This window comes from Coffea arabica, chromosome 3e (genome assembly GCF_036785885.1).
Source record: "Coffea arabica cultivar ET-39 chromosome 3e, Coffea Arabica ET-39 HiFi, whole genome shotgun sequence".
Lineage (NCBI taxonomy): Eukaryota > Viridiplantae > Streptophyta > Magnoliopsida > Gentianales > Rubiaceae > Coffea > Coffea arabica.
In genome coordinates, this window is record NC_092315.1 from 12,674,390 (window position 1) to 12,698,012 (window position 23,623).

The 23,623-nt window shown below is 34.4% G+C and overlaps 2 protein-coding genes across 6 annotated transcripts; both read left to right on the top strand.

Annotated features, from left to right (window-relative positions):
• The first annotated feature begins 874 nt into the window (after positions 1–874).
• Positions 875–5,376, top strand: LOC113736512 (putative late blight resistance protein homolog R1A-3). 2 transcript variants are annotated; one of them, XM_027263531.2, is made up of 2 exons: positions 875–4,789; positions 5,000–5,376. In XM_027263531.2, exon 1 carries the CDS (start codon positions 1,081–1,083, stop codon positions 4,762–4,764), a length of 3,684 nt encoding a protein of 1,227 aa, XP_027119332.2. In that variant the 5' UTR covers positions 875–1,080; the 3' UTR covers positions 4,765–4,789; positions 5,000–5,376. The 2 variants fall into 2 exon arrangements, with proteins under 2 accessions (XP_027119332.2, XP_027119334.2); XM_027263533.2 differs by lacking the exon at positions 5,000–5,376 and having other exon boundaries at positions 875–3,920; positions 4,031–4,166.
• Positions 5,377–16,709: 11,333 nt separating this feature from the next.
• LOC113736513 (putative late blight resistance protein homolog R1A-3) lies at positions 16,710–23,178 on the top strand. Of its 4 annotated transcripts, none has more exons than XM_072084755.1 (2): positions 16,710–20,528; positions 22,743–23,178. In XM_072084755.1, the coding sequence occupies exon 1, from the start codon at positions 16,820–16,822 to the stop codon at positions 20,501–20,503; it is 3,684 nt and encodes a 1,227-aa protein (XP_071940856.1). In that variant the 5' UTR covers positions 16,710–16,819; the 3' UTR covers positions 20,504–20,528; positions 22,743–23,178. The 4 variants fall into 4 exon arrangements, with proteins under 4 accessions (XP_071940856.1, XP_071940857.1, XP_071940860.1 ...); XM_072084756.1 differs by lacking the exon at positions 22,743–23,178 and having other exon boundaries at positions 16,710–17,047; positions 17,132–20,621; XM_072084759.1 differs by lacking the exon at positions 22,743–23,178 and having other exon boundaries at positions 16,710–19,653; positions 19,764–19,877.
• Positions 23,179–23,623: the final 445 nt, after the last annotated feature.

Consider the following 23,623-nt stretch of genomic DNA (forward strand, 5'->3'; position numbering starts at 1 on the left):
CATTTAAGTCCTGACTCTTGAAAAGAAGTACTACTACTAATTAGTAGCAATTTTCACTTCTTTAATTCAATCATTTTCTTTGACCATTGTATATTGGTAACATTAATTTTGCAAGTTATCATTTTACTGTTTATATTTATTATCTTAGAGTTTACATTTATTATTGTAATGCATATATTTTATGATATAATTGACACTAGAAATTGCAGAAATCCCAAATTCTCTGCTGCCACAATTTCAAGGGTTGAAGAAGCCCTCAATTTTTTTTTCTTATACTTTTTACTTTGTTGGTCATGGTTATTAATCTCCAAGATCAATGGTCATGATTATTAAAACGAGATAATTAGAAGAGAAAGTGATCGAATTTAGTGGTTTGCTCAAGAAAGAAAACAATGGAAGAAAATTAGAGAGCTAGTAGCTTGAAGGTTCATTATTTTTTGATCATTTATATTGTGACGTCTCTTGGATCATTTATATTTTGATGTTTCTTTGTTTTCTGTTCTTCCTAATTATAAAGTTTAACATATTAAACTGTGGATGCTTGAAGCAAAAAAAAAAAAACATATTAAAACAGGGACGCGCAATAAGAAAAGGGACCCATTGTGTGGGAATGGAATACATTAATCATTCCCAATAATTCTATGAAATTGGACCCACTACTTTATTGAGGCAATAATATAGATGTATAATAGAGAAGGGGCTGCTCCGTCTGGACCACTCTTGTTTTGGACAATAAAATCATCAAAGTGTCTTAACCACTGCTGTTATTGTCTTAAAACATTGACTTTTATGTGATCCCTAATATCAAATTTCCCTAATAAAATGTTGATGACAGAGTCAACCAATCTTGTTTATCAATTTCCTCCATTTGTAATTAGTTCAAGATAAATTTGGATTTTGGGTGCCTTCAATAATTCCACCTAGTTGAATAATTGATTATCATTGCCAATTCCACCTAGTTGAATGGTTGGTTGTCTCAATACTCTTCTTCACCTTCTCACCAGAAACAAATAAGCAATTTTCAGGAAAGAAATACTTTGCTAGCTCTGCAGTTAGTGAGATTTGTTTCTCTCTTAAAATATGGGAATGAAACTGACGAAAATCCCTCCAAAAGGGATGGAGATGGCCTCCACTTGCAGCATCGATCGTGTCTTACTTGTTCTAGAGTTTATTCTGAACAACCTATTCCGAAACAGTTATGTTCATTACTATGTTGGTGATGCAATCAAAGACATGAAATTTCTCAAAACATTTCTTACGTGTGCTAGAAAGTGGAGCCTTGTTCATTTGTACTTGCAATCTGACAATGTTGTGAAGAGGGTAAGTCTTCCATCTTTCTTATCTTGTATCGAAGATACCTTTCACAAATATGAGGATATTCACTCTCTTTCCCATGATGAGATGGCTCGAGTGTTCTGCAAAATTGAGAAAGAGATCATATCACTCAAGCAAGAAATCATCCAAATTTACTTTGCTTTGGCAACTTTGGCAAGCAACAGGTCATTTCAATCAAATTCTTGTATGACAGATAATGAACTGTTGGAATTCATAGACCTCATCCTGCAAAATCTAGCAGATTTGACAAATGACGATATGAATTGGAAAATTACTAATAAATGGTCTATTTATGCTGCTTTGAGTGCTCAAGTCCAAGATCTTGAAGCAAAGCTGACATTCTTGAAAAGCTTCATTCCCTTTGCCAAAATGCGAGGAACTGCAGATTTTCCCGCCTTGCTATTGGCTCACTTTGAACTGGTGGCTTTGACCGCAGCACGCCTCTCTTACATGTGTTCTTTTTGGGATGATCATGAGGAAATTGAAAATCCTGAGTTCTTCTACAGAAGTACTTGCAGCTTCAAACTCCTCAGCATCAGAGCGGTTGATTTTCATGTCTACGAGATTTATAAGGAAGTACTTGCAGCTTCAAACTCCTCAGCATCATTACATAGAGCAGTGATGGATGAGCGGATATTGAACAACTTCAATGATTCTCTGATAGGTCGTCTCTGGGAGTTGTTGTGCTGCAGCTCTAGCTTTGTGGATTCTATGAAAGATCAAATGCGAATACTCTATGCAGGACTGAGGTTTTTGAGAAGCATTTTAAGGGAGCATCATGAGATGATGGATGAACAAAATGAAAAAATTGGAGCTCTCCTGGGTGAGGCAGGCATTATAATATTCGCGCCCACTCTGAGTAGAGTGATAGAAGGAGAAGTTAGCTTCTCAAGATCCATCCAGGTTCTTCGTTTTCGTGGTATGCTGGCCAATACCAACATCCATATCAAGCATTTTAAGGATCAGATCAGTGGCTCAAGAACTATAGAGAGTCTTCTTAATTCCTCTCATAGCTTAAGAGCACCAGAAGTTAGCCAGACTTCCAGCCGCATGCTATCAAAAGGTAAAATGCCAATAGACCATGAAGTCATGGTTGGTCTTGATGATGAGGCAGAAAAAGTAATTGAACCACTTATCAAGCATTTTGAGGATCAGCTCAGTGTCTCAAGTACTATACAGAGTCTTCCTAATTCCTCTCATAGCTTAAGAGCACCAGAAGTTAGCCAGACTTCCAGCCGCATGCTATCAAAAGGTAAAATGAGAGACCATGAAGTCATGGTTGGTCTTGATGATGAGGCAGAAAAAGTAATTGAACGACTTATATGGGGATCAGAACAGGTGGAAATTGTTCCCATAGTGGGAATGGCTGGGCTTGGTAAGACGACTTTAGCCAAAAAAGTTTACAATGATACTTCAGTAAAATGTCACTTCCACATTCGCCTTTGGTGTACTGTTTCTCAAGAATTTAACAAGAAAAGCTTGTTAACACAAATTTTATGCTCTGATGGAAAACACTCTAGGATGGATGATGACTTGAATGAAGATGACTTGCTTGAAAAGCTCCGTCAAAGGCTATTGAAGAATCGGTATCTTGTTGTTTTTGATGATGTCTGGGACATTAAGGTATGGAATGAGCTGAGAATTTCATTCCCAGATGACAAAAACCAAAGTAGAATCATCTTCACTAGTCGATCTTCTAATGTAGCTTCACAGGTTCAATATGGTGGAGAACCTCACTATCTTCACCCACTCAGTGAGAAACAAAGTTTCGAATTGCTGCAGAAGAAGGTGTTTGGAGAAGAAGAAGAATGTCCTCAAGCATTGCATGGATTGGGAATGGAGATTGCTGAAAAGTGCTGGGGATTGCCACTTGCACTTGTTGTTGTAGCTGGAGTCCTAGCAACTATAGAGCATGATATTTTGGTTTGGAAAAAGTTTGCTGAAAGTTTTACTTCAACCATGGTGTCTGGTACAGACCAGTGGAAGAAGTCGTTGGAGCTCAGTTATGAGCATTTATCATATCACTTGAAGGCATGCTTGTTGTATTTTGCTGCATTTCGAGAAGATGAAAAAATTGGTGCCGAGAAGTTGATGCGTCTCTGGATTGCAGAAGGGTTTGTGGAAATAATTGAAGGAAAGAGATCAGAGGATACTGCAGAAGAATATTTGATGGACCTAATTGGCCGAAACCTGGTTATGGTAAGTAAAAGCAGATCCATTGGTGGAGTCAAAACTTGTTACATTCACGATTTGATATTTGAGTTCTGTAAGGGCAAGGCGAAAGAAAAGAAATTCCTTCAGGTCCTGCGAGGATATGATGAGCTTTCTACCTTTAATGAGCCTCCCAACCTACCTCGGTTGTCCATTTGCTCCAGTGGCGAGGATTTTATAAAATCAAGGCTATTTTGTCCGCATTTAGGTACTCTGCTATTCTTTGAAGTTACTTCAGTATATGACAAGTTTAAGTTGCGTGACATCTCCTTCCTTTTTTGCATCTACAAACATCTTAATGTTCTGAATTTAGAGGGCATTAACCTAAGGCTGAAGTGGCTTCCAGCTGAAGTGGAATCACTTCTTCGTTTGAGGTACCTAGCCCTTAGAGCTTTGGAAATGCAATTCATTCCACCATCTATAGCCAAGCTCTCACATTTGGAAACCTTCAGTCTAAATTCTCACCAGATGGTTTCATTGCCAGATAGCATCTGGAACATGAAGAAGTTGAGGCATGTACATGTAACACACCTCGTTATTGGTCTTTCTTCCAACGACAACGGTGTTGAAAACCTCTCCACTTTACCCAATTTAGACACACTCTCTTGTTTGCGTCTTTATAAAGAGGGAGAGAACTTATTGAGAAGGATTCCCAACGTTCGCCGACTTAAAATTTCCGATGAACAGACTGGAAATGGAGTGTTGAACATGAGTCGACTAGACTGCCTAGAATCACTCACCTGGTGGGGCAATTACTCCTCAGGTTCATGGGAACATGTTGAGCCTCCCTTTCCCATGAATTTGAAGAAGTTGTGTCTTTACGGTCTGGGTCTTCCCTGTAGTAAAATGTCATTGATTGAACGACTACCCAATCTTGAAGTCCTCAAATTAAGAGTCCAGTCAATGGAGGGCCAAAAATGGGAGCTGATGGAAGGAGGATTCCCTAAACTCAGGGTCTTGACTTTGGACTGTGTAAAAGTTGCGGAGTGGATGGAGGCAGACCCTGACAGTGGTGATTACTTCCCGTGCCTTCAGCAATTAAAGCTCCACGATATTTCTAATTTGAAAATGATGCCTGCTTGTTTAGAGAGTATATCTACTCTTGAAGAAATTAAGGTGAGTTCTTGCAGAGATGGCGTCAAATCTTTAGTGCGGAAAATTGAAGCCGAACAGAAAGATTATGGAAATGAGAATTTGAAGATCATCATCATAGATTGAAGGGCATCAGCTGGTGCAATACCTGGTAATTTTTATTTTTTTTTGTCATCACCATCAATTGGCTTGTAGAAATAATCATGCTTTTTATTTTTAAACAAGTTTAATTTATATTTACCATTTGGTAGCTTTTTTGTACTTCAGTAGTTGCCTGTAATGCATGCACGAGCACATTGAAATTGATGAGCAAACAACTAATTATTAATTGTTCTTTTTTTTTTCTTAATGAGATCATCAGGGGAGTGCATGCTACGGTGGTTTTTCCTCTTGAGATTGTAATTGTTCCATCTGTGCGGTCTGGCTTTCTTTGATACTTTTGTGGAAGATGGAGGTAAAAGTTGGAAAGGATCAATGGCTCTTCTCTTGTCAAGATATGGTGGAAACAATCAATGAGATTATTCAGATATTTTGCTGTTGGCCTATTTTGTGTAATTTCGTTTTGCTGAATTTAATGATGGTTTTGTGCTATTTCTTTCAATTTGCCGTCAAGGAACTTTGTTATCTTTTGTTTTTTTTTTTTTTTTTCTATTTGAGGTTCAAACTCCATCATTTTGGATTGACAATTTATGTTTGAGCTCATGATTCTTGGAAGAATATGATAGCCCAATTTGGAAACCTCTATGATCATCTCTTTTCTGCTCAATCTTAGGTTTGGATTTAGATTTGCTAAATTTTCAGAATCACATTTTACTTCTTCAAGTAAGAGAATTTTTGCAAAGAATGAAGTATGAGACTTGAGTTCCTTTAAGAAGGATGTCTGCAACTTGGTTTTTCTGCTGCTTGAGCTAATTGCTCGAAAGGGCATTAGTAAAATAATTGATTCTCCAAAGAGCTTTAAATGTGATATGTTTGTATGAATATTTAATTTTCCATTTTTGAATTCCACACCATATGTTTTAGATGATATATAGAGCTAGGGATAAAATACCCAAATTGGAGGGAAAATGAGTATAAATTTCACAATTGTACAATGGGTCAATGCCTTTATTTATACGCTATGTCGAGTGAGTACAATGAATTTTGGGCTAATTAACATATAATCAAAAGAAAAAAAAATGGGATTTGGATATTTTCATAGTTAAAAAAAAAGTGCAGCTAACTAAATTCTTCGTGATGCGAAGAACCAAAAAAAGTAATCTCACTCTTTCTAAATACATGAATGAAATTTAATTGGATAAAATAGGAATCACATTTTGCCAACATCGGACGGAAACACATAAACGATTAAACGTTGGAACTACCAAAACAAACAGGAAATGGGGTTCTACGGCGTCCTAAAAAACTGGGCTCTTAGGGACGATGCGTAAGCGCATATGCTCCTCTCAAGCTGAAAAATAGACTCATTTAATGTTTATGGGACATTTTGGACTCTCTCTCACCTCAACCCACATTGTATTGATCTTGTAAGGCCCAAATTTTAGCAACGGTTTCACGTATGCATTTCTCTAGTTTCTAATCTCAACTATGATTTGTTCTAAATACTTGTGAATTGTGATGAATTGATGAGAATGGACTTCAACTCGTAATCTATTTTTTGCTTCTCTTTAGGGTAAATTTCTCTTTACTACTACTTGATAACACTTTGTGCTAGTATATCAAGACTATAAATGAGTATGTTATCTTTTTATAGAGCTTCCAAAGGTTGAGATTATGATTTTTTACAGCAAATCAGGTCTCAATTAGTCTTTTATAGGTTAGGGATATTAACTGTCAGTTAATAATCTTTTCAAGTCATGCCCCACTTTCATCACACATGCTGGCTAATGCTTAGTTAACTTTAGCCAAATGAGAAAGTAAGGGTAACAAGTAACAATAATGTGGTTCCACTTGCAAAAACTAGGACGCCCAAGCTGTAGGTCTTACCTAATGAAAATGAACAAATTTGTAAGACGACGTCAGATGGACCCTTCTCAACTATGAAATGATTAATTGTCTAATTGTGAATCTACAATACAAAATATGATAGAAATTGCTGACATAACTTTAGAAGGATTTGGCTGACTCTCTAGTGAGTTCTTTCTTCATTTCATAAAATGCGTATTTAGATGTATGACACACGTCTTCACTTACTAAGAGAGGACATGGTCAATTTAAATTTGACTAATCCTAACTCTTGTTAATAAATGAAGATACGTATCATACATCTAGATGAATACTGCGGAAAATGGAGAGAGAATCAACTAGAAATGAGTCAAGTCTCACTTTAGATTGGGTTTCAATTTTGGCGCTTGTTTTATTCCGTGGATCTTTCCAATACAAAATATGGTTACGCTTGGTTTGTGAGGGTATTACTATTATTTAGAGTGAAATTGCTCTGGCAAGAACATAATTGTTTTGGCAATATAGCTAACCCTTTTCTATAATTTGCTACTAAGATGTACTATCGATAAGGTTTTGTTAAACAAATGATTTATATGTTTTGTTGGAGGAGAAAATTGATAGCAATATGAAATTTAAACAGTTAAATTTCTATTCTTTTTAATTAATTTTAAAAAAATTATCTTAGTACCTATTCCTAAAACAAATGCCCACTATGTGCAACGCTTATGCTCCTATGCTAATTTCATCAAAATAGATCTTATAAATTTTAGTTATAAACTTAACAATTTTCATTTGAAGTTTAAAAACACCATGTAAGATAATTTTTATAGGCTTTTCAATGGTGTTTTGTTATATATGTGACCAAAAGTATATTCATGACATCCTTCTTCAACATTTTTACTCTAACCTAGTCTTTTTTTTCAGAGACAATAATTATTGTATAATCTATTCTAACCTAGTTTTTTTACTCTAACCTTGTGTTTGGATTGTAAATTATTTGAGATAATTTTGTGAAAAAGTATTGTAGCATTTTTTTGATATGATGTATGCGAGATAAAAAGGTAATTGGAAAATGTGTTGATGATGCAAGCAAATTAGTGTGTGTAAATAATTTACGTTTTTCGCAAATACATTTTTCAATTACTTTTTTGATACATACATTAAATTGCTATAATACATTTTTCAAGAAAAAACTCCAAAAAAATAGAAATGCGAACATAACTATTTCGTATATTACAATTCTTTCAAGAGCATTTGATACACTAAAATTCTCATTATATAACAAGCCACATTGTGATACATTTCAAATTCTCTGGAGGCAGAAAACTATGATGTGATTTGTCTACCACATATGGGGCAAAGTACAAATTAAAGAAAATGTAGGAAGAACCAGTCTTGGTTCCTCGTATGACAAAATAATTTCATTGTTAGTTCCCCATATTGCATCTTTACCATACATGATTCTTTAAGGTATAAATATTTTAACTTTAGTCCTTACCTTTTAAATTTTTAAATTCGGTCTCTTATCTTTATGAATTTTGCACTAAAAGTCCACTCCTCCAGCATCCAACATGCCTTTCAAGAGTATAATGTTAGAAATAAGAGGGATCAAATATGTCAAGAAAAATTAAGAATTGAAGATCTAAATGAGAAGTATGCAATTCTTAAGGAAGAAAATATTATCTAAAGTGAAACATACTAAGCTATAGTAAGACTAGCCAAGCATACATAGGACTAAAAACTGCAATTTTTACTCGTACTCTATCCATCAATATGTTCTTTACCCTTTGCGCTTAGAATAAAGCTTGATAGTTGATACATGATTTTTATATATTTCAACTCGTTTATTGAAGTAAAGCTTTAACTTTCATTTTGTTTCATACTAGTAATTATCGAGTATCTTAATTAACTCAATTATAGATATTTCAATGTAGATATTAAGAGAAAGCTGAAAACATATTTCGCTTTTAGAGAAAATGAGGAACTTACTTTGCTACATTAGCCCAGTGAACTCAAAAAAGATTTTACAACATATGACCATCATTTTTTGGTGTATAAAATGTACAAACGAATATTTCTAGTTTAAAATCTTCGTTTAAATAGAGTTAATATTCTTATGGAAGAAATAGCTAGAGAAGTTAGACATTCAAATTAGATAGAAGTGTATAATGTGAACAAGCATATTGATTAGGGAAAATGATCTATTTCATCCCTCACATTTTGCAAAATTATTCTTTTCGTCCCTCACTTTTAAAACGAAACAAATTCATCCCTAATATTTAAAAATTAAAACTATTACATCCCTGAACCAAATTTTTAATCTGAATCAAACTATCCAATAATTCTATAATAAATTTTGGAGTTAGAATTGATGGATCATTCAGTCAACTCCATCACATTCACATGACATTTATTAAACCAAAAAAAATAAAAAATTATAACATAAAAGGTCATTCTTTGTTCTGGAATAGTAGGGTTTCTTTTTTGGATAAATCTTTTCATGCATCATTAGTATATACGTTTGCGAGTCTAGATGTATATCACAAATACAAAATTTGGTATTTAAATTTAAATTGAAATAATGTGACAGGTACATAAACCCGTCAGTGTATAAAATGATAATGTAGGAAAAAATTAATTGTTCTTTTTTATGTTATAATTTTTTATTTTTGTGGCTTATTAAATTTCAATTGAATATCAAGTTGAGTTAACTAAATGATCTACCAATTATACGCCCAAAATTTGTAATCAAGTTGATAAGTGATTTGATTTAGATTGAAAATTGGGTTCAGGGATGTAATAACTTCAATTTTTAAATGTTAATGATGAAATTGCTTCGTTTTAAAAGTGAGGGATGAAAAGAATATTTTTGTGAAAGGTGAGGGATGAAACCGGTCATTTTTCCTATTGATTATAACATATTTGTGTTGGAAATTGTGCATTAAATTTAAGTGTTTTCCATGCATTTTTCCTAAGCTTCATTAATACATTCATTCCCTTTTAGATTCATTCTTAGATTCATGTATCTCTTGGAATTTACTAGTTCTTTCATATAACTTCTAAATTCATGTACTTGTAATAATGATCGTACGTGTATCTATATTCTTGTGCCTTCACACAACTCCTTTGGGCACTCTCCTTCCCACAATATAGGAGTAGCGCAAGATAAATCTGGATGCTTAACCCCAAAAAAAATGGAAAAATCGTTCAAAACGTCCCTCATATTTTGCAAAATAACTTTTTTCGTCCCTCGCTTTTAAAAATGTATTACGTCCTTTACAAATTCACATTGATCAAATTTGGTCCCTACTTAGCTTTCCGACTAGTTTTTGATCAGAATTCACCACGTGCTTTTGCACGTGATCATATTTTAAGGACAAATTTATCAAATCAAATTTTATATAATTCGATTTGTAATCCCTTACATTTCATAAAATAAATTTTTTCGTCCCTTACATTTCACAAAATGAATTTTTTCATCCTTCACATTTTTCAAAATGAATTTTTTCATCTTTTATTGATCATGTGTGTGAATAATTTTTTTAAATCCATGTATATATTTATTTGATTTCACCTGAACAGTACGAATAACATGTGAAATCAAATAGAGATATATTACACACTATTTGTATTGCTCAAGTGAAATCAAATAGATATATACATGAGTTTAAAAAAAATTGTTGGTTTTTCACTTATATTTATTTTCTTTTACTTGAAATTTGAAAATAAAGAAGACATTTAATCCTAAATATTATCGAGTGTTTATATCGAATTAAATTTGGATAGAAAAAATAAACAAAGGAAAAGTATGACAAAAAGAAATAAGTGATTGACACTTTTATATTTTAACACAATCATAAGGCAAGTAATTCAACTGTTAGTCTTAAAAATGTCGAGTAGAAATTTTAGATTTAAACTGAAATTTGTTAGCACAATTATAGAATTCGAGTTAGGACCCATTAATTAGATGACTTTATTATACAACTCAATAAATAAATTATTACCAAAAGAGAAATGTCACAAATATTGAATAGGTTGGTGAAATCATATAAATATAGACATGGGTTTCATACAAAATTATTAGTTTTAAACCCATAAAAATTATTGTTTGTGGGGTTCCTCACCTGACAGACCATGAAAAGTAGGCAACAAATGTATTAGACCAGGTTTTAATTCAAAAGCTGCATTCTCACTAAGGCGAGGGAAAGTTATGCAGAGAGGTTGTTCGGTCAAGTTTGGAGCAGCCATCTCCCGTATTGTCCGTGCATTTGCCATGGTGACTTCCTCCTGGTCCAAATCACTCGAGTGATCACTATGCAGATTTAACGATTCCACCTCCGGATCCAGTCCTTGAGGTGCACCACTGGGTTGCTCCTCTCTGAGCTGTCTAGTCTCTTTCCTAGTTCGGCGTGCAGTCTTCTCTACTTCAGGGTCAAAAATTAAGTCGCATGTACGAGAAGAACGAGGCATAAACTAGAAAAATACCAGAAAGAAAGAAAGAAAGCAAGCAAAAACAAATTAGATTTAAAAAGGAACAAATAAATAACGCCAGTCCCCGGCAACGGCGCCAAAAATTGACAGGTGCCGAACCTGTACAATAATAAATACCTGCTCAAGCAAAATATAACTTCTGTAGACAGTGATAAGTAGGGTCGAATCCACAGGGACTGGTGATATTTGTTTCTTTTAAAATTCCAATTGGAATAAGGGGGATTTTATCGGAATTAAACTAAAAATAATTAAATAATTCACTGGAACAAATGATTAACTAGCACGAATACGAAAAGGAATTAAATCAAGAATATATAAAAATTCTAACCAAGGATACAACTACTCAGGCACAGTCCAATTATCCGATCATTGATACAAGAGAGGTTCACTTAATGTATTAATAGGCTAGTTATAGCCGTTGACGAAGTCTGACGACCAATTTTTCCTTAATTTATTGATAACCAAGGTACGACCGTTGATTACCCCTAATCAGAAAATACTCCTAGGTACGACCATAGGAATTAATTTCCTAATTGCATTAACAACTAGAAAAACCTAGCCCTAATCAATAACACGCTACGAGGGTTATTTAAATTAGATTGCACGCCCCCCTGATGTGTAAACACACTAGTTGCCACTAATATTAATCAATCAAACAATTACGGATTGAATTGACTAAATTGGCACGAGATTAATAAATCACATTGAACATCGGGCCATTGACATCCAATTAATAAATAAATCCCATGAGAATTCAAGCAGACAGCATGCAAATATTAATAAATTGAGGAATGCGTGAAAACTAATTAGATCTCACAGAATTTCGGGACTGCGCCGTCGAGTTGACCCTTGACTAGATTGAAGGTTTAGCCACGCCGCATAATTAAATCACCACACGAATTAAATGATTGCAACAACATTGCCTTTTTACTAGAAAGCAAGGAATAAAAGATGTTTCCCCGTTGGGGAATATTGTCAAACACCTGGCGTGTGTCAGAGGCCAGTCAGAGAGAAAAAGAAAGAAAACTAAAAACTGAACTAAAAGCTAAAAAACTCCCCGTTTGCTTCTGTATAGAGAAACAAAAAGGAAGTTGACTAAAAACTATCTAGTCTCTGATCCCACAGCAATTGGGAAACAAGCAAAAGATTACAAGGAAAAAGCTTCTCCTCGTGTGTTTCTCTCAAAAGCCCAATTGAAGAAAAGCCTTTTCTTCCTCGTGGTCCCCGCTGATGTCCCTCTTAAAAGCCATAGGAGATTACTAATGCTCTCTCCCGTAAGACTTGAGCCAATGAAGTACACAAGGTGGGCCCTTAGCCCAATTGTCTTTTGTTCCCTTTCTTTTTGGTAGTTTTCTACTCCATTCCTGGAATTAGACCCAAGTACCAAATATAAGTAAATATTGGCAATTAACACAATATTTGATAGGTATAACAGGGGAAATGAGTAATAAAATTACTATCAAATAATGCCCTATCACCCATACATATATCTATTGAATAGCATGTGTATAACTACGATTAGCATGTTTTGATGAAATCCAATAGTGATAAATTATATGTCATTCATACTGTTTAGGTAAAATAAATAGGCATATAAGTGGGTTTATAAAAAAAAAAAAAAAAGCTATTCGTATACATGATCAATGAGGGATGAAAAAATTCATTTTGAAAAATATGAGGGATAGAAAAATTCATTTTTTCAAATGTGAGGAACGAAACAACTCATTTTGTAAAATATTAGGGATAAAAAAATTTATTTTGTGAAATGTGAGGGACTATGAATCAGATTATGTAAAAATTTGATTTGACAATTTTGCCCTTAAAAAATGATCACATGCAAGTCACGTGGTGGATTCTGACCAAAAACTAGTCGGAAACCTAGGTAGGGACCAAATTTGATCAATGTGAATTTGTAAAGGACGTAAAATTACACTTTTAAAAGTGAGGGACGAAAAAAGTCGTCTTATAAAATATGAGAGACGTTTTGAATTATTTTCGCAAAAAAAATATATGAAAACAAGAAAGAGTCTTGAAGGTGTCATAAGGCATTTACAATGAATTGCACTCTAGAGTTAAAGAGTGCAATTCATATGCTATATCATCACTTTATTATTCCCTCTTTCATTATATTATCACTCACTGTAAATTACACTCTACATAGTATAATAGCATGGACCTATAATCAAATCAAGTATTTATCTTAATAGTTCTCAACACATATCTCATAAATAAATAAATCTATTTTTTGAAAAGTAATTTCATTTATTTTTGGAAAACAAATTTATTAACTTTTGTTGAAATTTTTGCATTCTAAAAATTTTTTATTTTCTGAAAAAATAATATTATTAATTTTTGAAAACTAATAGTATATATTTTTATGTATTTCAAAAATAATACATTGTTATTTTCTAAAAATAATTAGATAATTATTAAACAAATACCCAACACTTTAAAAAATTAGATAAGAGGTTAATGAAAACAAATGATACAGTAGAAGAAATGATGGAGTGGGAGAGTAAGAAATTGAGAAAATGTTAACAATATTTATAGACAAATTTTCGAGAATTGAAAGTGAAAAAAAAACACTGTTGCAAACTGGTGAAATTGAAACAACGCTACCATTATTTTACCATTGCAAACATGTTGAAAATTGGATTCAATTCAAGGGACCACTGCAAAAGTTTTGAATAATTGGATAAAATGAAACTGCTGCAAAGCTTTGAATAATTGGACAAATTAGACCCACTTTTTCAGCTTTTTTTTGCTTCAATTATGCATGTAGTGACTGTTATGCATGTAATAGGCATTATATTCTTACTATGGGAGAGTTTATAATGCATGGGTGTAATAAAGGGTAATTGTGGATACCCCATATTTGACCCCAAAAGGGCCAAAACTAGGGTTCAATGAACAAAATTGTACGGCTTTCGAACACCGTATACTAAGCCTTTCGAACACCAAATAAAAAGTCCAAAACTTCCCCGGTTGAAAGTTGTGGTGTGTTGTGGACTTTTTCTCACTTCAGCCCACCTCTAACCGATCCTGTGTGGCCCAATAATTTTCAGCAACCTAGGTGAAGAATATTAATGGTTTTGTTATAATCATTCCAAGTCATGTACTTTCATAGTTAGGCGTTTATTCTCGTTGCCCACTATGTTGATTGTAGCACTTCAAAGTTGATTATAAGTAGGGATAATTTCATAAACGTCCTCTAAGGTTTTAAACAATTTCACTGAGCTACCTTGAATTATTAAAAATTGTACTTACTGCCCTTGATTTGATACATTTGGTAATCAAACCCTAGAACTGGTCAAAAATTTAAATGAACATCCTAAAATGTCCTTGGTTTGTATAGTTTATATTGCTTTCCAAAACAATTGTAAACATATAGCATCAAATATAAAAAAAAAGCATCAAATTTTCAATACCTTTATTTATTATTTAATAAAAAATTACAATAGTTTTATCACTATGACAGGCTACTGTACATAGTGCTTTACTAGGGATACATATTCCCTGAAGGTTGGAGAAGAAAGTATTATCATAATTGTTTTAGAGTTTGTAGATTTTTGGAATGTTAGAGGTATCAATAATTTAGTAGTAGTTTTGGACAGTTTCTTTTTAAATCACTGTTGTTTTTGGTGCAAAGAAAAAAAAAGATCAACAAAAAATTAGATCAGATTCAAAGTTGTCAAAAAAAGGGGTCACTAATTCAACATTTGGTAATGATAACGACTAGAAGCAATATTTATAGTTTATAGTTCTGTGGTTTTACTTGTAAAATATGAAAAAAAAAGAGGAATAAGAAGAGAAAAGAAAAAGAAAAAATAATTATAAATATCATTCTTTCGATATGCATACCCAACAAGGGGAGTTTTATTAAAATGGTAAAACTAATATTGCCATTTTAAATGGGCAAGGAAGATAAGTGTAATTTTTAAAATCTCAAGGGATCTCATTGAAATTGTTAGAAACCTCAGGGAAAGTTTTTGAAATTATTCCTTAAATTTAATCAAAAGAGAATATGAAAATATTCATGGGACATATATCAATTGGCCAAGAGGAAATAGATGAATTGGGTGGTTCAGAGAAAAAAGTATAAATATGAAATTTTGAATTCAAATCCTCTCTCACTGTATTATTTGAGTTTCCAAAAACTTGAGTAGAGTTGCCCACATATAAAAAATGGAGCAAGTAAGAATCACAAGGCCAGGTATCGGTTACACATTGTGAATGATATCTTCTCCCATCTAAAATATTGCCCTTTAATTGAAGGCCGAAACTTGAATTAAAGAACAAGAAAAGGGATCATCTGCTAGCCATGCTTGACCAGATTACTACTAATTAGCCTGCATTTCGGTTCTAACTCTTCAGAGTATTACCACTAATACCACTATCGTGGAAGTTTTCCACTTAAATACTGAGAATTGATATCAAACATTTAAAAATAGGTCTGTGGTATCATACCGATGAACCCTGTATTAAAAAGCAAGGAAAGGGATGGTTCCCTAGCCGTGCCTGACCCGAAGAACAGCCAGTCTCCCATCTCTCCCATTTTCCAAATGGTCCTTCAGAATGTGGAAGGAAGACTAATGAGTAATGAGAAGACTAGAATTAATTTCCAGTGGCCCAAGTAACATTGAAATGGGCATATACTTGTGTTTGAATATGAGATTATTTGGAATAATTTTTTTAAAAAGTATTATACTATTTTTTTGATGTGATATATATGAAATAAAAAAAGTGATTGAAAAATGTGTTTATGAAATAAGTAGATAATTTTGTACAATAATGAGCGTGCATTTAAGTCCTGACTCTTGAAAAGAAGTATTACTACTAATTAGTAGCAATTTTCACTTCTTTAATCCAATCATTTTCTTTGACCATTGTATATTGGTAACATTAATTTTGCAAGTTATCATTTTACTGTTTATATTTATTATCTTAGAGTTTACATTTATTATTGTAATGCATATATTTTATGATATAATTGACACTAGAAATTGCAGAAATCCCAAATTCTCTGCTGCCACAATTTCAAGGGTTGAAGAAGCCCTCAATTTTTTTTTTCTTATACTTTTTACTTTGTTGGTCATGGTTATTAATCTCCAAGATCAATGGTCATGATTATTAAAACGAGATAATTAGAAGAGAAAGTGATCGAACTTAGTGGTTTGCTCAAGAAAGAAAACAATGGAAGAAAATTAGAGAGCTAGTAGCTTGAAGGTTCATTATATTTTGATCATTTATATTGTGACGTCTCTTGGATCATTTATATTTTGATGTTTCTTTGTTTTCTGTTCTTCCTAAAGTTTAACATATTAAACTGTGGATGCTTGAAGCAAAAAAACAAACATATGAAAACAGGGACGCGCATATGTTATTGTCTTAAAACATAGGCTTTTATGTGACCTCTAATATCAAATTTCCCTAATAAAATGTTGATGACAGAGTCAACTAATCTTGTTTATCAATTTCCTCCATTTGTAATTAGTTCAAGATAAATTTGGATTTTGGGTGCCTAGTTGAATAATTGATTATCATTGCCTGGGGTCCACCTTGATGCCAATTCCACCTGGTTGAATTTGAATGGTTGGTTGTGTCAATACTCTTCTTCACCTTCTCACCAGAAACAAATAAGCAATTTTCAGGAAAGAAATACTTTGCTAGCTCTGCAGTTTGTGAGATTTGTTTCTCTCTTAAAATTTGAGAGTGAAACTGACGAAAATCTCTCTTAAAATAAGAGATGGAGATGGCCTCCACTTGCAGCGTCGATCGTGTCTTACTTGGTCTAGAGTTGCTTCTGAACAACCGATTCCTATACAATTTTTTTCTTTCGGATGTTGGTCCAAGAGTTATTTCGGATCTTCGTGATGCAATCAAACACATGAAATTTCTCAAAACATTTCTTATGTGCGCTAGAAAGTGGAGCCTTGTTCATTTGTACTTGCAATCTGACAACGTTGTGAAGAAGGTGAGTCTTCCATCTTTCTTATCTTGTATCGAAGATACCTTTCACAAATATGAGAAGGATATTCACTCTCTTTCCCTTTTTGAGATATATGGAGTGTCACACGCAATTGAGAAAGAGATCATATCACTCAAGCAAGAAATCATCCAAATTTACTTTGCTTTGGCAAGCAGCAGGTCATTTCAATCGAATTCTTGTATGACAGATGATGAACTGTTGGAATTCATAGACCTCATCCTCCAAAATCTAGCAGATTTGACAAATGACTATATGAATTGGGGAATTAATCAATATGATCCTTTGCTTGCTGCTTTGAGTGCTCAAGTCCAAGATCTTGAAGCAAAGCTGACATTCTTGAAAAGCTTCATTCCCTTTGCCAAAATGCGAGGAACCGCAGATATTCCTGCCTTGCTATTGGCTCACTTTGAAGTGGTGGCTTTGACCGCAGCACGCCTCTCTTACATGTGTTCTTTTTGGAAAAATGCTGAGGAAATGCACAATCCTCAGTTCTACTACAGAAGTACTTGCAGCTTCAAACTCCTCAGCATCAGAGCGGTTGATTTTCATGTCTACGAGATTTATAAGGAAGTACTTGCAGCGTCAAACTCCTCAGCATCATTACATAGAGCAGTGATGGATGAGCGGATATTGAACAACTTCAATGATTCTCTGATAGGTCGTCTCTGGGAGTTGTTGTGCTGCAGCTCTAGCTTTGTGGATTCTATGAAAGATGAAATGCGAATACTCTATGCAGGACTGAGGTTTTTGAGAAGCATTTTAAGGGAGCATCATGAGATGATGGATGAACAAAATGAAAAAATTGGAGCTCTCCTGGGTGAGGCAGGCATTATAATATTCGCGCCCACTCTGAGCAGAGTGATAGAAGGAGAAGTTAGCTTCTCAAGATCCACCCAGGTTCTTGGTTTTTGTGGTATGCTGGCCAATGCCAACATCCATATCAAGCATTTTAAGGATCAGATCAGTGGCTCAAGAACTATAGAGAGTCTTCCTAATTCCTCTCATAGCTTAAGAGCACCAGAAGTTAGCCAGACTTCCAGCCGCATGCTATCAAAAGGTAAAATGCCAATAGACCATGAAGTCATGGTTGGTCTTGATGATGAGGCAGAAAAAGTAATTGAACCACTTATCAAGCATTTTGAGGATCAGCTCAGTGTCTCAAGTACTATACAGAGTCTTCCTAATTCCTCTCATAGCTTAAGAGCACCAGAAGTTAGCCAGACTTCCAGCCGCATGCTATCAAAAGGTAAAATGCCAATAGCTCGTGAAATCATGGTTGGTCTTGACGATGAGGCAGCAAAAGTAATTGAACGACTTGTAAGCGGACCAGAACATGTGGAAATTGTTCCCATTGTGGGAATGGCTGGGCTTGGTAAAACAACTTTAGCCAAAAAGGTTTACAATGATAATTCAATTATCTATAACTTCCACATTCGCCTTTGGTGTACTGTTTCTCAGGAATATAACAAGAAAAGCTTGTTAACACAAATTTTGTGCTCTGATAAAGAGCAGTCTAGGATGGATGAAGTGCTTAAAAACTTGAATGAACATGAATTTCTTGACAAGCTCTACAAAAAACTGAAGCGGAAGAGGTATCTTGTTATTTTTGATGATGTCTGGGACATTAAGGTATGGAATGAGCTGAGAATTTCATTCCCAGATGACAAAAACCAAAGTAGAATCATCTTCACTAGTCGATCTTCTAATGTAGCTTCACAGGTTCAATATGGTGGAGAACCTCACTATCTTCACCCACTCAGTGAGAAACAAAGTTTCGAATTGCTGCAGAAGAAGGTGTTTGGAGAAGAAGAAGAATGTCCTCAAGCATTGCATGGATTGGGAATGGAGATTGCTGAAAAGTGCTGGGGATTGCCACTTGCACTTGTTGTTGTAGCTGGAGTCCTAGCAACTATAGAGCATGATATTTTGGTTTGGAAAAAGTTTGCTGAAAGTTTAACTTCAACCATGGTGTCTGGTACAGACCAGTGGAAGAAGTCCTTGGAGCTCAGTTATGAGCATCTACCATATCACTTGAAGGCATGCTTGCTGTATTTTGCTGCATTTCGAGAAGATGAAAAAATTGGTGCCAAGAGTTTGATGCGTCTATGGATTGCAGAAGGGTTTGTGGAAATAATTGAAGGAAAGAGATCAGAGGATACTGCAGAAGAATATTTGATGGACCTAATTGGCCGAAACCTAGTTATGGTAGGTAAGAACAGATCCATTGGTGGAGTCAAAACTTGTTACGTTCACGATTTGATATTTGAGTTCTGTAAGGGCGAGGCGAAAGAAAAGAAATTCCTTCAGGTCCTGCGAGGATATGATGAGCTTTCTACCTTTAATGAGCCTCCCAACCTACCTCGGTTGTCCATTTGCTCCAGTGAAGAAGATTTTATAAAGTCAAGGCTATTTTGTCCGCATTTAGCCAGTCTGCTATTCTTTGATGCTACTCCAGGATATAAGAAGTTTAAGTTGCTTAATATCTCCTTCCTTTTTTGCATCTACAAACATCTTAACGTTCTGAATTTAGAGGGCATTAACCTAAGGCTGAAGGAGCTTCCAGCTGAAGTCGAATCACTTCTTTGTTTGAGGTACTTAGCCCTTGTAGCAGAGCGCATGAGATTCATTCCACCATCTATAGCCAAGCTCTCACATTTGGAAACCTTTTGTCTAAATTCTGATGAGATTGTTTCATTGCCAGATAGCATCTGGAACATGAAGAAGTTGAGGCATGTATGTTTGTGGACTGGCTTCGTTATTCGTCTGCCTTCCAATGACAACGGTGTTGAAAACCTCTCCACTTTACCCAATTTAGACACACTCTCTTGTTTGCGTCTTTATGAAGAGGGAGAGAACTTATTGAGAAGGATTCCCAACGTTCGCCGACTTAAAATTTCCGATCGTCAGACTGGAAATGGAGTGTTGAACATGAGCCGACTAGAATGCCTAGATTCACTCACCTGGCGGGGCAATTACTCCTCAGGTTCATGGGAACATGTTGAGCCTCCCCTTCCCATGAATTTGAAGAAGTTGTGTCTTTACGATCTGGGTCTTCCCTGTAGTAAAATGTCATTGATTGAACGACTACCCAACCTTGAAGTCCTAAAATTAAGATGGCGGTCAATGGAGGGCCAAAAATGGGAGCTGATGGAAGGAGGATTCCCTAAACTCAGGGTCTTGACTTTGGAATGTGTAAAAGTTGCGGAGTGGACAGAGGCAGACCCTGACAGTGATGATTACTTCCCGTGCCTTCAGCAATTAAAGCTCCACGATATTTCTAATTTGAAAATGATGCCTGCTTGTTTAGAGAGTATATCTACTCTTGAAGAAATTAAGGTGAGTTCTTGCGGAGATGGCGTCAAATCTTTAGTACGGGAAATTGAAGCAGCACAGGAATATAATAATGGAAACGAGAATCTGAAGATCATCATCATAGATTGAAGGGCATCAGCTGGTGCAATATCTGGTATGTTTTGTCATCACCATCAATTGGCTTGTAGAAATAATCATGCTTTTCATTTTTTTTAAGCAAGTTTAATTATATTTACCATTTGGTAGCTTTTTTGTACTTCAGTAGTTGCCTGTAATGCTTGCACGAGCACATTGTGATGCGAAGAACCAAAAAAGTAATCTCACTCTTTCTAAATACATGAATGAAATTTAATTGGATAAAATAGGAATCACATTTTGCCAACATCGGGCCTAAAACAAAGTAAAAACATAAACGATTAAACGTTGAAACTATCAAAACAAACAGTAAGCCCATATGCTCCTCTCAAGCTGAAAAATAGACTCATTTAGGGTCCGTTTGTTTCGGGTGAAAATGTTTTCCGGGAAAATATTTTCCTAATTTCCCGTGTTTGGTTGCACAGAAGTTACTGAAAACATTTTCCTATGTAAAATATTTTCACTCATCTTATGGAAAACAACTTCCCTTCCAAACTTACTGAAGTTGTTTTTGGAAATGCATGCATCCCGCCTGTAGTATGTTCCAAACTTACTGAAAACATCTTGTAGTATGGTTTTTTTTTTTAGTGTAAACAGGAGGACTCGAACCCACCCAAGATCTCTTCCTTACACTCCCTCCCCCGTACCACCCAACCCAACCCAACCCTCCCCCTAGTATATTCAAAATAAAAATAAAAAAACCTCATCCTGCTCATCCTATGCTAGTAATTAATAACGTATAATAGGGACATTCTTTTCTAGAGAAACTTTCAGCAGTGAGAGTGCAAGATATATGTCACAATAAGTATTGCATGTGATTGATATTTGACACTAAATAGCCAGCAATTTGTTTATTGCTTAAGGAAATATTTTTTATTCATATATACATTTCTCCAAGATTTTTTAAAGTTAAACAATGAGATAAATTTTTTTATTTTGCATGGGAAGAAGTATGTAGTTATAATGTGTAGAAAGTAAAGATAGAGATAAAAGTGAAAATATTTCAAAAGTTAAACAAACACCAGAAAAATGAAGTAAGAAAATATTTTCAATAAGCTAACCAAACACCTGAAAATGATGAAAGGGAAATGATTTTCATGGAAAATTACTTCTACGGAAAATATTTTCCCAAGGAAAACATTTTACTTCCAACCAAACAGACCCTTAATGTTTATGGGATATTTTGGACTCTCTCTCACCTCAACCCACATTGTATTGATCTTGTAAGGCCCAAATTTTAGCAACTGTTTCACGGATGCATTTCTCTAGTTTCTAATCTCAACTATGATTTGTTCTGAATATTTGTGATGAATTGATGAGAATGGGCTTCAACTCGTAGTCTATTTTTTGCTTCTCTTTAGGGTAAATTCGCCTTCTATTTATTGCGAATCAAGACTATAACACTTTGTGCTAGTATATCAAGACTATAAATGAGTATGTTATCTTTTTACAGAACTTCCAAAGGTTGAGATTATGATTTTTTAGACGGATTTGGGTTCTCTCTAATGAATTCTCTCTTCATTTCGTATAATGCACATTTAGATGTATGACACATGTTTTCAATTACTAAAAAAGGACATGATCAATTTAAATTTAACTAATTCTAACTCTTGTTAATAAATGAAAATGCCTGTCATACATCTAGATGAGTACTGCAGAAAATGGAGAGAGAATCAACTAGAGATGAGCCAAGTCCCACTTTAGATTGGTTTTCAATTTTGGCGCTTGTGTTTATTCGGTGGATCTTTACAATACAAAACATGATTACTCTTGATCTGTGAGGGCATTACTATTATTTAGAGTGAAATTGCTCTGGCAAGAACATAATTGTTTTGACAATATAGCTAACCCATTTCTATACTTTGCTACTAAGACGTACCATCGATAAGGTTTTGTTAAACAAATGATTTATATGTTTTGTGGGAGGAGAAAATTGATAGCAATATGAAATTTAAATAGTTAAATTTCTGTTCTTTTTACTTAATTTTAAAAAAAATTATATCTTAGTACGTATTCCTAAAGAATGCCCACTATGTGCAACGCTTATGCTCCTATGCTAATTTCATCAGAATAGATCTTATAAATTTTAGTTATAAACTTATCAATTTTCATTTGAAGCTTAAAAACACCATGTAAGATAATTTTTATAGGCTTTTCAGCGGTGATTTGTTAAATATGCGACCAAAAGTATATTCACGACATCGTTCTTCCTCTTTAACTTTTTGACTCTTAGCCTGTCGTTGGAGCTCATTTATCCCTATCCTCGGCAAAGTCATTGCTCGGCCCATATGCTCGAGAGATTAACTTTTAGTCAAATGAGAAAGTAAAGACAAGGAAAGAGCATAATTCTTCTCGAAGAAAACAGGGACACGAATCAAATTCTTCCCTGGAACCAATGCCCAATTGTGAGGGAAAGGTATGCGGCAATTGTAAAGGTTCGGAAGCAGTGAGCCCACCACTTTGATATGCCTCCATATACCCTTATTATAGTGGATGGATCATGGATGACAATTTGATAATGCCGTGCTACCTTCAACTTTTTCGAGGGAATTTTCTTTTTTTTTTTTTTTTTTTGTTCAGATAATTTGTATTGAGAAACTTATCACTTGTGTATTTTGCCCTTTTACTAAGCAAGCAACTCATTACTCGTGCTAAAGAAATTATTATTGCGATGTTGTAAGCTCCTATCTAAATTAACTACGATATATTTTTATCCAAACACAATCAAGTAGTATTTCAGCTTAATAGAAGACTTTATTTCCTCTAAATCTTGCAGTAGAAAAAAAAAATTAACATTTACGTGGGGGCAAGGCAATATGCTTGTCATCATATACCCAAGTAATTATGTTACTCAGTACATTGCTTAAGAAACCGTATTGAAATGTAAAAACTTCATTGTCACTTAATTACTAAGTTGAGGTTAATTTGGAAAAAGCAAATGATATTTGGACTTCAGAAAAGCTTTAGGTACTCCACACTTGTCCCTTTTTTTGGTTAAAGATGACATAAAGATCCAAAGCCTATGTTCTATAATAACTTGAATACCAAAATTACCCCGAGGGCATAGTACTAGTAGTGTCCTTATTTAAATGTTAAATCAAACAACGAATTATT

Excerpts from the sequence above, each read along its gene's own strand:
- LOC113736512 (XM_027263531.2), top strand. The coding sequence starts at position 1,081 with ATGGGAATGAAACTGACGAAAATCCCTCCAAAAGGGATGGAGATGGCC.
- LOC113736513 (XM_072084755.1), top strand. The coding sequence starts at position 16,820 with ATGGAGATGGCCTCCACTTGCAGCGTCGATCGTGTCTTACTTGGTCTA.